At 33.2% G+C, this 14,126-nt stretch overlaps 1 protein-coding gene across 1 annotated transcript; it reads right to left on the bottom strand.

The window, feature by feature from the left end:
- LOC109840173 (nuclear transcription factor Y subunit C-6-like) lies at positions 12,043–12,995 on the bottom strand. The gene is made up of 2 exons (XM_020408713.1): positions 12,857–12,995; positions 12,043–12,769 (listed from the first exon to the last, which is right to left on the bottom strand). Exon 2 carries the CDS (start codon positions 12,748–12,750, stop codon positions 12,238–12,240), a length of 513 nt encoding a protein of 170 aa, XP_020264302.1. The 5' UTR covers positions 12,751–12,769; positions 12,857–12,995; the 3' UTR covers positions 12,043–12,237.

Raw genomic sequence — 14,126 nt, forward strand, 5'->3', positions numbered from 1 at the left:
AGTGATCTTCTCTATGCTTGGGATATCTATTAGCATTTTTTGACGCCTACAGTATTCATTGTGGTATTCATTACAACTTCGGTCGTTACAATGAAAACAAAAAGATTGTCTTTTTATAAGACTTTTACACAATGAAAACAAAAGTTTACAACTCTCGTCAAAACAAACGCAGAGAGATCGTTTATCGGTCTTCTGCTTGCGTGGGATCTTTGCCTGTGCCGGGGTTTATCCGTGGACCGCCTTAGATCTGGATCCGGTTGATGGAAAATTCGGCAGAGCTTTGCCTTCGCCGAGGAAGTATTTGATTTGAAGCGCTGAGATCGACCAAGCGAAATCATGGCTCTTCTCGAGATTAAGACCAAGCCTAATCTCAAGGGACGGACGGGAACGGGCGTCGGATCTCTCGAACTCTCCTTCTTTATGCCGAAGAACTCGCCAAGATCTGTTTTGCCTTCGCTAAAATTCGTGCTCCTTTGACTCCACAATCCGGCAGCACCTCCTCGTCTTGATAATCAAATCGCCCCAGAAAATGGAGGCCTTTGGTTCATATTTATAGGCCTCAAAATGCGGTTATTTAGATAAGAACAAGGGATTTGGCTCTATCTTCAGTCAACAGCAGCCTAACAACGTTTAGGGATGATCTCAAGTCAGTTAAGAAGGATCATTCCGTCCTGCGCTTAGCGCGGGTTCGCCGACTTTCTCCCTTTTTTGGTTTCTTTCTTCCGGGATTTGTTCTTGTCACGTGTTTGGTTCGCTTCGTTGATTTATATGCTTTGAGTTGATTGACGCGTGCGTGTTGATTGACGCATGCGAGCTGATTGGCGCGCGCGAGCTGACTGTCAAGCGCGCAGGTCACTTGATTCGCCGTTTTGCTTCAGGCGCTTGTCGGCGTCAGATAATCCTCTTAGACTCGGATAACAATGTCCGTCGTCTTCTCTCTGTCTCGAGCTGTGTGTGGATACCTATAGGCATTTTTAGACGCCTACAGATATCTCTAAACATTCTGATAGTTTCTCTATACATAATTCATTGTATTCTTTTACCCTATAAATGTTATTAACATCAGAGATTAATGTTTCTAAATTATAATTAATTAATGCAAAGATATTATATTATAGTCTTTTATCATTTTTATGGATTTAAACATCTATCAATTAACATTATTAATCTATTTTTACTGCTCCAACTTATTAGTAAAATTATATACAGTTGCTTTCATTTATATAGTGATGATAATTTTTAAGCTATAATATTTTTTAAAATTTTATTCCTTAACCGGATATGTTTAATCAATTCTTATTGTTTTTGTTTACCAGTATCAACTTACACTATCTTTAGATGCTGAAAAGGGATAGTAAACCCTAAATTGAGGAATATATATATATATAATGAAAGAAGACCTAACAATTATACTTTTCTTTTCCAAGTTTTAAAATTCCAGCCCTTTTTATGATTTTGGACTTTAAGGGTGTGATTTATAATTTTAAAACTTTGGGAGTGCTTTTAAAAAAATTACTTTTAAATTTGGTAGTTGTAAGTTATATTTCTTGCAACTCTAAAATTTTAAGGGTGTTTTTTATAATTGCTAAAACTGTAGATTAATTTTTAAAAAATTTAAATTTTAGTGGTTTACCAATAGTTTTAAGATTTAATATGTATTGGTTATAAATTTTAACAATTTAGAGTTTTTTACAATTTTTAAATTTTGAAAGAGTTTTTCTATATTTTTGTAACTTTGAGGTTAATTTCGACAAATTTTTAATTTTTAAGTGCACGAGGGTAATCTCTTGAGTTTATCTTTTGTTGTTTGTAAATTTTAAAATTTTAAAAATTTTAGGGTTGTTTTTTATAATTTAAACTTTTGAGGGTCTTTCTATAATTTTTAGGACATTGAGGGTATTAATTGAAAATTTTAAATTCTTCGAAGGCTGTTGTTAATTTCTTAATTTTATATTTGTTATTTTAAGTTTTAAAATGTCAGAAAATTTTAGGTGCATTATGGTAATCCCTTGAATTCATCTATGTTGTTTGTAAGTTTTAAAATTTTAGAATTTCAGGTGCTTGCATTATGGTAATCCCTTGAATTCATCTATGTTGTTTGTAAGTTTTAAAATTTTAGAATTTCAGGTGCTTGTTTGTAATTTAAACTTTTTTTAAAATTTTAGAATTTCAGGTGCTTGTTTGTAATTTAAACTTTTGAGGGTGTTTCTATAATTTTTGAAACATTAAGATGTTATTCACAAATATTAAATTCTTTGCAAACTACTGTTAATTTCTTAATTTCATATTTATTATTTTACGTTTTCAGACGTGAGCATGGTTTTCATAATTTTAAACTTTTCAGGATATTTTGTGCAATTTTAAAACTTTTTAGCTTTTTTTTTAAATATTTTATGTATTATAGTATGTTAGCTGCGTATAATTTCTTTATCTTAACAAACTAATACCATAAAGATATTTTTATTTTTTAAATTGTTAAGCTAAAAATAGTTCACGTTGGATTAGGACATGATATAATTAGGATTAGGATAGATTAGAATATAAATAAAATATTTAAAATAGTTAATGATAATATTGACCATAGAATGATTTTTCTAAACTCATGCTTTTAAAGGGAGTATGATATGTAATGTTTTTTTTCTTTATTATGTTATATGGATGTTTGCTTGGGTTACTTATAATTCTCTTATTTCTTTAGTAAGTTGTATGTTTGGAGGTGAGGGTGTGTGTGTATTACATTGACCTGAGTTCCCCCCTACAAAATTGAGACATATATAAGATGAATCTTATATATATGTATACGTGTGTGTGCGCGCATGTGTGCATACACACACATATTGTTGACACAATTTATGATGATATGCATATTTTTCCTATAAATTTGAGACATATATAAGGCGATCTTATATATAGTGGCCTCTAATAAGATTTTTTGTAAGGAAATATGTACCTTTCATATTTAAATATCTTGAAATCTGATAGCTCTATTACATGCATATCTTTGATCATGTCATCAGGAATTGATCCCGTTGATAGCCATATCCTGAATTAAAGTTACATGCAGAGCAATGCCACCGTATTGGAAAAAATGTCGATTTTTTTTTACGCTATTGTAAATAAAATATCATATGTATACTTTTTGTCCACTATAATAATTTTCACCTTCTTATCTGGCTTGTTATGTCTTGCAATATATGACGTTGTTGATCAATGGCTCTTCGTTAGTTTCTATTACAATATTATTTGCATATAACTTTGTTATGATTTCTTTAGTATTTGAAGAATAAAATATGAAAATTTATAAATACTTATTAATTTTTCATATATCTTTCACAGAGAATGCTTCTTTGATGGGGACAAAGTTGTTCAATATGTTATTCAAGTGAAACTCAGTCGATATTTCATTGAGACATATGTCCTTTTCTAATGTCAATTAAAATGATTCGTGGGCATTTTTTGAATTTTGGTTTTTTTTCTTCACTTCTCCATTTTGAAATGAAAACAACTTGATCTTTTTAAGGATATATCTGAATATTCCAATAGTTTATCCATACATAATTCATTATAATTTTTTACCCGGTAAATATTATTAACATTAGAGATTAAATATTTTTAAAATATAATCAATTAATGCTAAACTATTATATTATAGTCTTTTATCAATTTTTATTTTATTTAGTATTCAATCAATTAATGCTAATTATGTATTTTTGCTGCTCCAACTTATTAGTGAGACCATATTACAGTTACTTTAATTTATATAATGACGTTAATGTTTAATCTGTCATTATATTTTTCAAATTATTAAACTTTGGCTAGATGTTTTTAATCTATTGTTCTATTTTTTACCAACATTAACTTAGACTAATTTTACATGTTGAAAAGGAATAGTAAACATCAAATTAGAAGTTAAATTTGTATATATTAATGAAAGAATGTCAAACAATTACTCTTTTCTTTGCCAAGTTTTGAAATTTCAGTCGCTTTTTATAATTTTAAACTTTCGATTGTGTGTTTCACAATTTTTAAAACTTTGAGGTTATTATTTTAAAATTTAAAAGTTTAAGTTTTTTCTGTTTGTAATTTTCATGTTTTACATATTGATGGTAAGTTTTCAAATGTTAGATATTTCTTGTAACTCTAAAATTTTGAGGGGTTCCTTTTGCAATTAGTGAACCTTTGGATTGGTTTTTATAGAATTTAAATTTTTAGCGGTCTATTAATAATTTTTATATTTGATATGTACTGGTTATAAGTTTTCAAAATTTAGATTTTTTTTGCAATTTTTAATTTTAAGAGAATTTTTTTATAATTTTTGTAACTTTGAGGATTTTTATAAATTTTAAAATTTTAGGTGTCTGATGGTAATCACTTGAATTTATCTATGTTGTTTTTAATTTTTAAAATTTTAGAATTTCAAGGTGTTTTTTGTAAATTGAAATAAGGGTGTTTATATGATTTTTGAAAATTGAGGGTGTTAATTGCAAATTTTAAATTCTTAGGTGCTTTTGTTGATTTTTAAGTTTTGAAAAGTTAGGGTATTTATGTAATTTTGAACTTTTGAGGGTGTTTTTGTGTAATTTTTTGAAACTTTATGGTTTTTTTGTAATACTTCATGTATTATAGTATGTTAGTTGCATGTAGGGGTGGAAATGAACCAAATAGTTCGATAATTGTTCGAATAACTATTCGGTCAGATTCGATTCGCTAGTTCATTTACCGCCAAACAAATATTTTTTAGTATTCGAGTTTACTAACGAATAGAATTTAACCAGATGCATATTCAATTCGTTTGTTTATTAAATATTCGTTTAAAATTTGATCGCAACTAATTATTTGTATTATTGCATATATGATGTTATATTTTTAACCCACTTACCATTTCTACTTAAGTTTTATACATTGATTTTAAGATTCAAATAATCTTAAATCTATTTTCTAATTAAAATCTTGATTTAAATATATATACATCATATATTATAAAGGAATAATTTTTATTTATGAATTTTAATACTATTTAAAAATCAAATTCTTTAGTAGAATAAATATACTTTGATATTCGATAAGTATTCGTGAATATTCATGAATATTTATCAAATACCAAGTATTCGAGTTCGAATTCGAAAAACTAGATATATGAATATTAGAGTATGCATTCGAATTCGATAATTTTAAACAAATACAAATACGAACACTTTAGTATTCGATTCGATTCGATCGTTTACCACCCCTAGTTGCATGTGATTTCTTTAAGTTATAAAACTAATACAGTTGAGCTATTTCATGTATTTCATTAATATTTTTTTTAAATTGCTAGACACCTTGCTATAGGATTACTATAGGATATAATTAGGATATAATTATATCCTATAATAATCCTATAGCAAGGTAGTTCACGTGGGATTACTATAGGATATAATTAGGATTGAGATTAATTAAAATTTAAATAAAATATTTAAAATAGTGAAGAATAATATTGACCAATAATCACGGAAAGCTTTTCCTAAATTCATAATTTTAAAGAGATTTTTTTACTTTGCTTCGTGGTTATTAAGGTGTGGTTTATTCGCACTTGTTCAGTATCACTATCACCAATGGAATCGTTTGGGTGTATGATTTTCATGGTACACATGCATTCTCTTTGAAAACCGCCAATATCTGGTTGATACGATCATGATCACCATTTATTCGTTATTAATATTGTTACTAATATTGATAATCATTGTGGATGAATGGTAAACAAACACAGCGATCTTTCCCTTTCTCGAATCTATTCATCTTGATCACTGCTGATAAACCCTTATCCATAAGGAATTCAAATATTTTCTTCTTATCAAATAGAACTTATAATCACCAAGTCACACCATTGTCACCATCACCCCCACCCCTTACCCCTACTAACCACTCTTTCTCTAATTTAGATAGGGGACGTTTACACATGTAATAATGAAGTTATTATCCTAGCAAAATTACAACTAATAATTTCCCCAACAATAATGCCTCGAAACTTTATTCTTGTATGGCCCCATTCTTGAATGATGGTTTAACTCGTTGCAAGGTTTAAAACTTTAAAACCAAATCTTCAGCAAGGTGTCTACCCATGTGAAGGAGTTTGATGTTCTTTTCTTATACTTGGTTGAGAAAAGAAAAAAAAGAGATGTTGTGCATGTAGGACTCACCCACTAGTAAGATAATATTGTCATAACTCCCAAATTAAAAAAAAAAAAACTCATTTCCTTCCAAAAAGTCATGAAATGTGTTTGAAAACATGAAAATTGGTCTCACAACCTATTTTCCATGAGTAATATCCAAAACTAGAGTTTCTAGAAGATGAACTAAACAGGCCCTAACGCAAGACAAGGAAAGAGAAAAAAAAGTGAGATTTGTTGAAGAATGAGGCTTTATTGTCTCAATCATACAGCTGTGACTCAAAATATAAAACATTTTGTTTTGAATCGACCGTGATAATAAAAGATCCAGCAAGATTCCTGCATCCATCTGCGCATCTAATTCCATTTTGGTTGTTGGGGAACCTCATGTTAATTTGACAGATAATCTCATGAATACAACATTGACACCCGGATACTAAGGGGAGAGAGAGAGAGAGAGCAGCAAAAAGTACTAACAAAGACTACCAGTATTAGAGCATCTCCAACAGCTTCCCCATTTCTCACTTTTGGAGAATTTAGTTAGGTTTTTGGCCCAACGGATTCCCCATCTCATTCCCCAAAATAGGGATGAAGGAGAAAAAATGAGGAAGCTTCCCCAAATCTGCAGCATTCTCCCAATTTTTGGAGGAAAAAATGGATTCTTCAAAATGGGGAAGCTGTTGGAGTTGGTGTAAAAATTAGTTGGAGAATATGACTTTTGCTTCTCCATTTTGGAGAAAATTTTGGAGAAGCTATTGGAGATGCTCTTAGTTGCTGCACTTACTAATTAAGAGACCCATGTGTTGTTGGGAGCTGATTAGTCTGGGGTAGTTAGAACAGAATCAAGAAATTAAAATCATTTATAACTGAGATTTCATTCACTGTGTGAAGTGCTTTTCAATCTTGGGTGGCTGTAAACTAGCATAGATTGTGTGATCCTTGAAATAAGGTTAAATGACACTCACATATCCTATTGGTTCACCACTTCCACACTTAAAATATTCTAAACTATAAAAACTAGCACATAAATACCCTAACCCTAAGTTGTCCCCCATTGGAATATGGTAAGCATCGTTAAAAAAACTCGTTATGACAAAAATACCCCTCCATAAAAATTAATAAAAAGATGAAGGGTAGATATAGTGATAAATATGACAATAAATAAGATCAATATAATTACAAAAATGACACGTACTAACATGCCATTTTTTACAACTTAATGTATTAAAGTGCTATTTTTTGACAATTAAAATGCTATTTTTTACAACTTAGAGTATTTAAGTTTAAGCAGCAGGCCAGCATCCTAGAAAAATTTCCATTTGCAGGGGGGGGGCGGGGGGGGGCGGAATATCTATATATCTAAAAATAAAATTATAGTATACGATGAGAATGTACTTAGTACATTTTCTTTTTAAAAATTTAAAGAATGTACTTAGTACAGTTTATTGTTAAAAATTTATATGGCCTTTTTTTACTTTCTAATGGGCTAATTCAAATTGTTACTAATTTCTCTATTGTTAAAATTTTATATGGATGTTTTACTTTCTAATGTGCCAATTCAAATTGTTGCTAATTTCTCTAGTGTTTTCAGATTGCTTGGGACTTGAGGCGGAATTTTAAAAAATTATAGGAGGGTGGATGTTAAAATTGCATAATTTTACATGCAAATCATAAAAATCTAAGGATGCAAGGCATTAGATCCACCCATGAGTGTAAAGGCTGTGAAACAATAGGGTAGTAAAGTGCCATTTAGCCTTGAAATAACTTCAGTTTTGCAATTCAGATAGTCCGCAATCTGTGTGACTGTGTGAGCGTGCTATGTCATTGTAGATAGTATGTAATAAGTAAAGATTATGCATTTGGCTTGAAATCTTTCATTGTGGAGATGATTATTTGTATGGGTCGTCGAATTGATTATGCTATTTGTTGCAGTTGTTTTATTGTTCAAGAGCTTTTCTGATAGAGCAGCACGCATGGTTTCTATTTTCTGGAAGGTTTCAGATTTAAGGGGAAGACACATCGCGCGAGTCAAAATCAAATGCTCAGATTTCTTCCATTTCTCCAACAGAAAAGGAAATTTTTATCTAGACGGAAATACAAAATTTGTTATATTGCAGGCTTTAAAATTCGGATTCGGATACTCTCCACTACAAAAAAAAAAACAGTGGATGGACCACTACATAATCACGGCCATTGATTATCTAATTAATGGTTGTGATTTTTTCTTTTAGTGTAAATTAGGAATGAGTGCAATACACGGGGGTATGGTAACTATTAGATTTAGATTGTATCATAACCGCCTACTAAATAATCAACGATTGAGATTAAAAGCAGTGATCTCTCCACTACTTTTTTGTAGTGGAGAGGATCCAAATCCTTAAAATTCATCTATTGAAAAGCAAAGAAAAGTACGTTATTAATTAAAACAGTTATTCAGGAGAACTATGGATGCATGTGCACATTTGAATAAAGAGAAAAAAGATATGGTCATCTTTTGCACAAAAAGAATACTGAAGATCCTCAAAATATAGGGTTGAGAAAAGCATATATTTGTAGAAATCAAGATCAAAGTAGATGAAGGAAAACCATGACATCAATAAGTCTCTAAAAAAAGAAAAAGTCAGAGGTGAGGAAAGCTACCACAGTCATGAGATCATTGACAGCATAAGTAATATTGTTCAAATTTATTAAGAAAAAAAGCAACAATGAAGTAAGTCGGAATAGCAAGAAACGCTCCAAGAACACAGGCCATCAGTTGAACAGAAATAACTAGAGCTTCATCAACAAAAAATATTGACCACTATCTTTAAATTAAATGATCAATGAACAATAAAATGAAAAAGTTGCTCATGGTGCTTTTTCAGAAAGATGAGGTTGCTTTGGGACATGATATCCATGGGAAATTTTTGAAAAAAATCTGAAAAAGAGTCCATGAAGGGTATCAATTGAGCTGCAATGTGTGGCATAGGCACAGCCAAAGCATTAAGATGCAGCAATATCCCTAATCCTGATTCCTGTATTTAATAAAGAAGAAGAAGAAGAAGAAATCCTCTAATTCTAGTATGCTTGTCATCAAAATACAAGATCATAACTTGGCAATGATTGAGAACGTAGAAACTAAACGAAGCAAACTGCTGTATATCGATAAACATTAATTTAGAAAGCATATACATGAACTTTTGCGTTGAAGTGGAAATAAGTAAATTATAGAAAAGGCAACTATGGAAAAAAAGAATCCAACAGCAAGAACATCACTAACTAATAAGCTAAGCATTTCAAAGATAGGTCGTTATTATTTAGAACATAGTCCTAAAGTAACTCAGGAAGTTGTGAAATGTTTCCAGAAGAGTAATTCAAAGGAAAATTTAACTTACATAGAGGTAACTTCCATAGATAAGTCTTTAGCGAGCAACAATGAAATTAACTGCTCGATATAACCATCAAAGACCTCTGCAGATATCACTCTAATAGTTCCCAAATTATTCAAGATTTTCACCAGAAAATGTCTGTAATTGTTCCAAACATTAATTTTTTTATACAATCTGCTCACTTCATCCTCTATGAGTCACATCTGACTTTCAAGAAAATTTTCTGTTTTCTTATTACATCGCTATTAGTTCCACAACAACAACGACACATCCTCACTTCTTTTACTATTACATCTATATTATTTACTGATAATCACAATATAGGTTACTCAAATACTTCTTTCGCGTCTATACAAATTGTTCTTACAAATTACAATAGCTTTGATACTACCGCTAGTGCTATTATAGAATCACCATCTAGAACATATCTCCACGTATTCAATTGGCTTCAATGCTAAAAGTAAGCTAGTGCTACCACACTTAACTGCCTATCTTTCTGCTAATATTTACTAAAAATGGCCCAAATTTTTTGTTTGTAAAACCATATGATTCTATTGTTCAATAATGTTGACTGCATTATAAAAATTTATAGTCTATTTGGTTTTATACTTTAGACATTCACAAGCCCTATTACTTAATTAAACGTATATTGAAACTTAAAAACATGTACCAAAATCCTTTTAATCCAGGTGAAACTCCTAAAGGCAGACTTTCCAACTCCAAGCCTAAATGTACCAGAAGATTCACCACAATCTTTCTCGAAAAGCCACATGTGGTGACATAGTCTATATACCTGTTTACCTTGATATGAGGAATGCTAGCCACAGTTGCGAAACTCGCGACTGTGGCTGAATTACGGGACATGTGGCCTAAAGTAGGCTTGCATTAGGGGTGTAAGCATAATACTTCAGCCACAGTCGCGAACTGTGGCTAGCATTCCTCCCTTGATATATGTATATTTGACATAGACAAATTTAAATGTTTCACTGTCAAAGCATCTACAAGACCCTTCAAGAGGAAGCTCAGTAATGAAAACACAAGCTTTGTCAAAATGGCTAACATAATTGATCATGTAAATTTTCTTTAGCTGAGCTATAAAGTTTAAGCGCTCATGGGCCAGGCATGGATGGACGTGCATGTCATGTCCACAAACTTACCAGGCTTCCATGCAGGTGTCTAGTATCTACATCAATCTCCACTCACATCAGATGGATTTTAGAGGTATAAGCACATGGCAACAATAATTCCAATGTTTTGGGTATTATTTAAGCCAGTCTGTCTTATACACACATATGTCAATATATGCTGCCATGCATGTCGACATGCATCATCACTCACATTAGCGGAGACTTTAGAGGTAACAAAACAACAATCCCAATTCCCAAATTTCTTCGCTAGGCAGATCCTCTTTTTCCCATCGAGCTCTAGTAATTTTCATGCCCTCTGCTAACTCAAAAACTAATTAATCCTTAGTTCCTTTTAAGGACAAATTTTCAAAACCATCCCATTTTGAAATTTATTTATAAAAAACGACCTCTTTTAGCCTTAATTGCAAAAACCGACCCAGTTGGTTGAAACTGGGTCGGTTTTTGAAATTTTTTTTTTCAAACTTCACGGGAGTTGAACTCCCGTGAAGTTTTGTTATGAGAAAAAACTTCACGGGAGTTGAACTCCCGTGAAGTTTGGAATTTTTTTTTTCAAAAACCGACCCAGTTTCAACAAACTGGGTCGGTTTTTGCAATTAAGGCTAAAAGGGGTCGTTTTTTATAAATAAATTTCAAAATGGGATGGTTTTGAAAATTTGTCCTTCCTTTTAAACTACAACCCCATGGTGCCTCATGAATGCCACAGATTGGTCACAATTACATTTGAATCATATCATGCTAATAGATACATTAATATGCTCTAAAAAGTCTCCTAATGATGAGTTCAATATATACAATAGACAAAACGACCAACGACAAACACAATAAAAGCAAAATTTATACAAGAGACTGCAAGATAATCAACCACAGTACAACTCCACATATCTTTCTCAAAATTGACAGTTTAACTGACTGATTTTGACTGGGTTTTCCTCCCAAAACTTTCCTCTCTCCTAATATGCCACAAGATAAGGCAACAAGCATTCTGCAACACGTTACAACAAAAAGGTCGAATTTCATAAAACTACAACGAACTTTAGCATGATTTGCACAAAGGTAACATACACGTTTTCTATCAGAGAACTTTATCATGATCATTTTTCACTAAACTAGTATGCCTGAAAACACTTCGCGTGTGACATGACATGTTCTCGAAAATTTCCTCTAATGTATTTCACATATTTTCTGGGTAATGTTATGAACTCTGTGAGTATAAAGAAGGATAGTTGGGCCTTTTATTCAAAACGCTGATGCATTACCAGCATTTTCTAGTGGTTCATGGTGTCTTCTGCCATTTTGAAAATAACAGATACCTCTAACAAAACATAGTTTAATGTAGATTTGCCAAGCACTGTAAAATTTACCCCAAAAACAAGCAACTTCCCATACTCACGAACAACACATTAGTTAAAAGGTGCAAGAGTAACACGAAGAGTTACTAAAAAAGAAACTCCAGAAACATAATTCTCTACACCAACCTAATCTACTGATAAGATGAAAAGAAATAGATAACCAAGGCAACAATTAGAAACGTAGTCACACAAAACACTCACATTGTCACCAATCCATCTTTGCTCACTGGGGCACATAATAATATGCCATCGGGTCAGCACCCGCCGGCACTCCCATCGCCGTCCTCGCAATCCCATCCTCTTTCCCTTCCTCTCTCGCACAATTGTCGACCAAGAAATCAAACACATCGGTCCTCGTGATGGCCGCCGCAATGTCATTCTTCTGCAAAGTCCTCCTCTTGTTCTCCTCGGCGTGGGCCCACCCGCGGTGGGTCAGCTCGAGGATGAACATCTCGCAGGCACGGGCGAAGACCACGGGCGCCTCGGCCGCTATCATGCGCACGTCCTCGTCGGCCTTCATGATCTTCTTGATCCTGGCCAATGGGAGGTTGTGGTTCTTGAAATCTGTGGTTTGTTCGATCTCTCGGTACTGATCGGCCCAAAAGAGCTGGAGCTGTTGGTTCTGTTGCTGCTGTTGCTGCTGGTAGAGGTGTTGGAAAGCTGCGTACGGTGTTCCCGCGGGGTATTGGACCGCGGGGTTCATTGGAGGAGGAGTGCCGTGTCCCTGCGGATCCATGAGGGGGTTGATTTAAAACCTGAAATGGATCAAACCCAGGTGTCAAAATTTGACCTTTCGGGTGAAAAATTAGGAAAGGTGAGATCTTGAGGGAACGGAATCGTGCTCAGATGCCAAATTTTGATCTGATCTTGAGAGAGCGAGAGAGGAGATAACTGGAAAGGGGGGAATTTTAGAGAACATGCATTGGGGGGAAACAGAACAAAGGAAAGGAGAGGTTTTAAATGGGGGAGATCTTTTCAGGTTTATTCTTGAGATTAAAGAAGGACAGTTTATTTTGGGCCTCTTTGTTACCTTGTAAGTGGCATGTGGGCCCATTCGTGTTGGGACTCTGAGGACGACAGACTATTTGGGATATAAGCTAAAAAAACAAAACAAAATTTGGTAGGACTGGCATGGGACATTTCTTTCGTTTGTCACGAGTTCAGATCAAACAAACTAATTAACTTGGAGTAAGCGAGAGTTTGAGATATGAAATTAAAAACTTCTAATATCGCCACAATTTTAAAGCTTTGGTGGAGTGACTGGATTTTTTGACATATGTCAGAACATTTCAAGCTTGAACTATATCAGCTAGTTATCGGTTAATTATTAGAGGAACCACTCGGTTGTATTGAATTCGATAGTTTATTTAACACTAAATTAATAGCTTTTAGTATTTGCGTTCGTAAATGAATAAAACATAACAATATGAAAGTTCGATTTTCTTGCTTGTCAAATATTCGTTCAGAATCTTACCCCTTAAAACTAGATGGAGTTTCGGTGTAGTGGTGTTTGTGCGCATGTGAATGTGTTTTTGTGTGTGTGGAATAGAATGGTTTAGCAACTTATATTTGAGAGCGATGAGTATTACTTTTTGTTGGGGAGAAACCTTTATGCCGAGATCCAATCAAATAGCCGAGAAAGATAAACAACCACACTAAACAATAGCACAAACAATCAAACACCAGATTTTACGTGGTTCGGCGAGATGCCTACGTCCACGGGGCAAGGAGGGGAGAGTTTTCACTATTAGAAATCAAGAGGAACAAACTAGGGTTACAAATCTCTCACCAAAACCCACAACAATTAGAAATCAAGAGGAACAAACTAGGGTTACAAATCTCTCACCAAAACCCACAACAACTCACTCTTGATCTCTCCAAATGCCCCTAGAATAGAAGTCCAAAGAAAACCCCTTTCAACAGCTCAAAACACTTGCCTTACAAACCCCAGAATCGGGTTTGGGTATTTATAGAAAACCCAAACGAAACGGGTCTGGAAACAGACCCAGCCCAAAACCGCTACGGCGGTCGACCGCCCTCAATCCAGAACAGCCCCATGGTCCAGAGACTTCTGCGGTTGACCGCGGTAGTCGACCGTCCACAGACAGAAAA

This window comes from Asparagus officinalis, chromosome 5, assembly GCF_001876935.1.
Source record: "Asparagus officinalis chromosome 5, Aspof.V1, whole genome shotgun sequence".
NCBI lineage: Eukaryota > Viridiplantae > Streptophyta > Magnoliopsida > Asparagales > Asparagaceae > Asparagus > Asparagus officinalis.

Bases quoted from the DNA above. Each gene is read 5' to 3' on its own strand.
- LOC109840173 (XM_020408713.1), bottom strand. From the start codon at position 12,750: ATGGATCCGCAGGGACACGGCACTCCTCCTCCAATGAACCCCGCGGTC.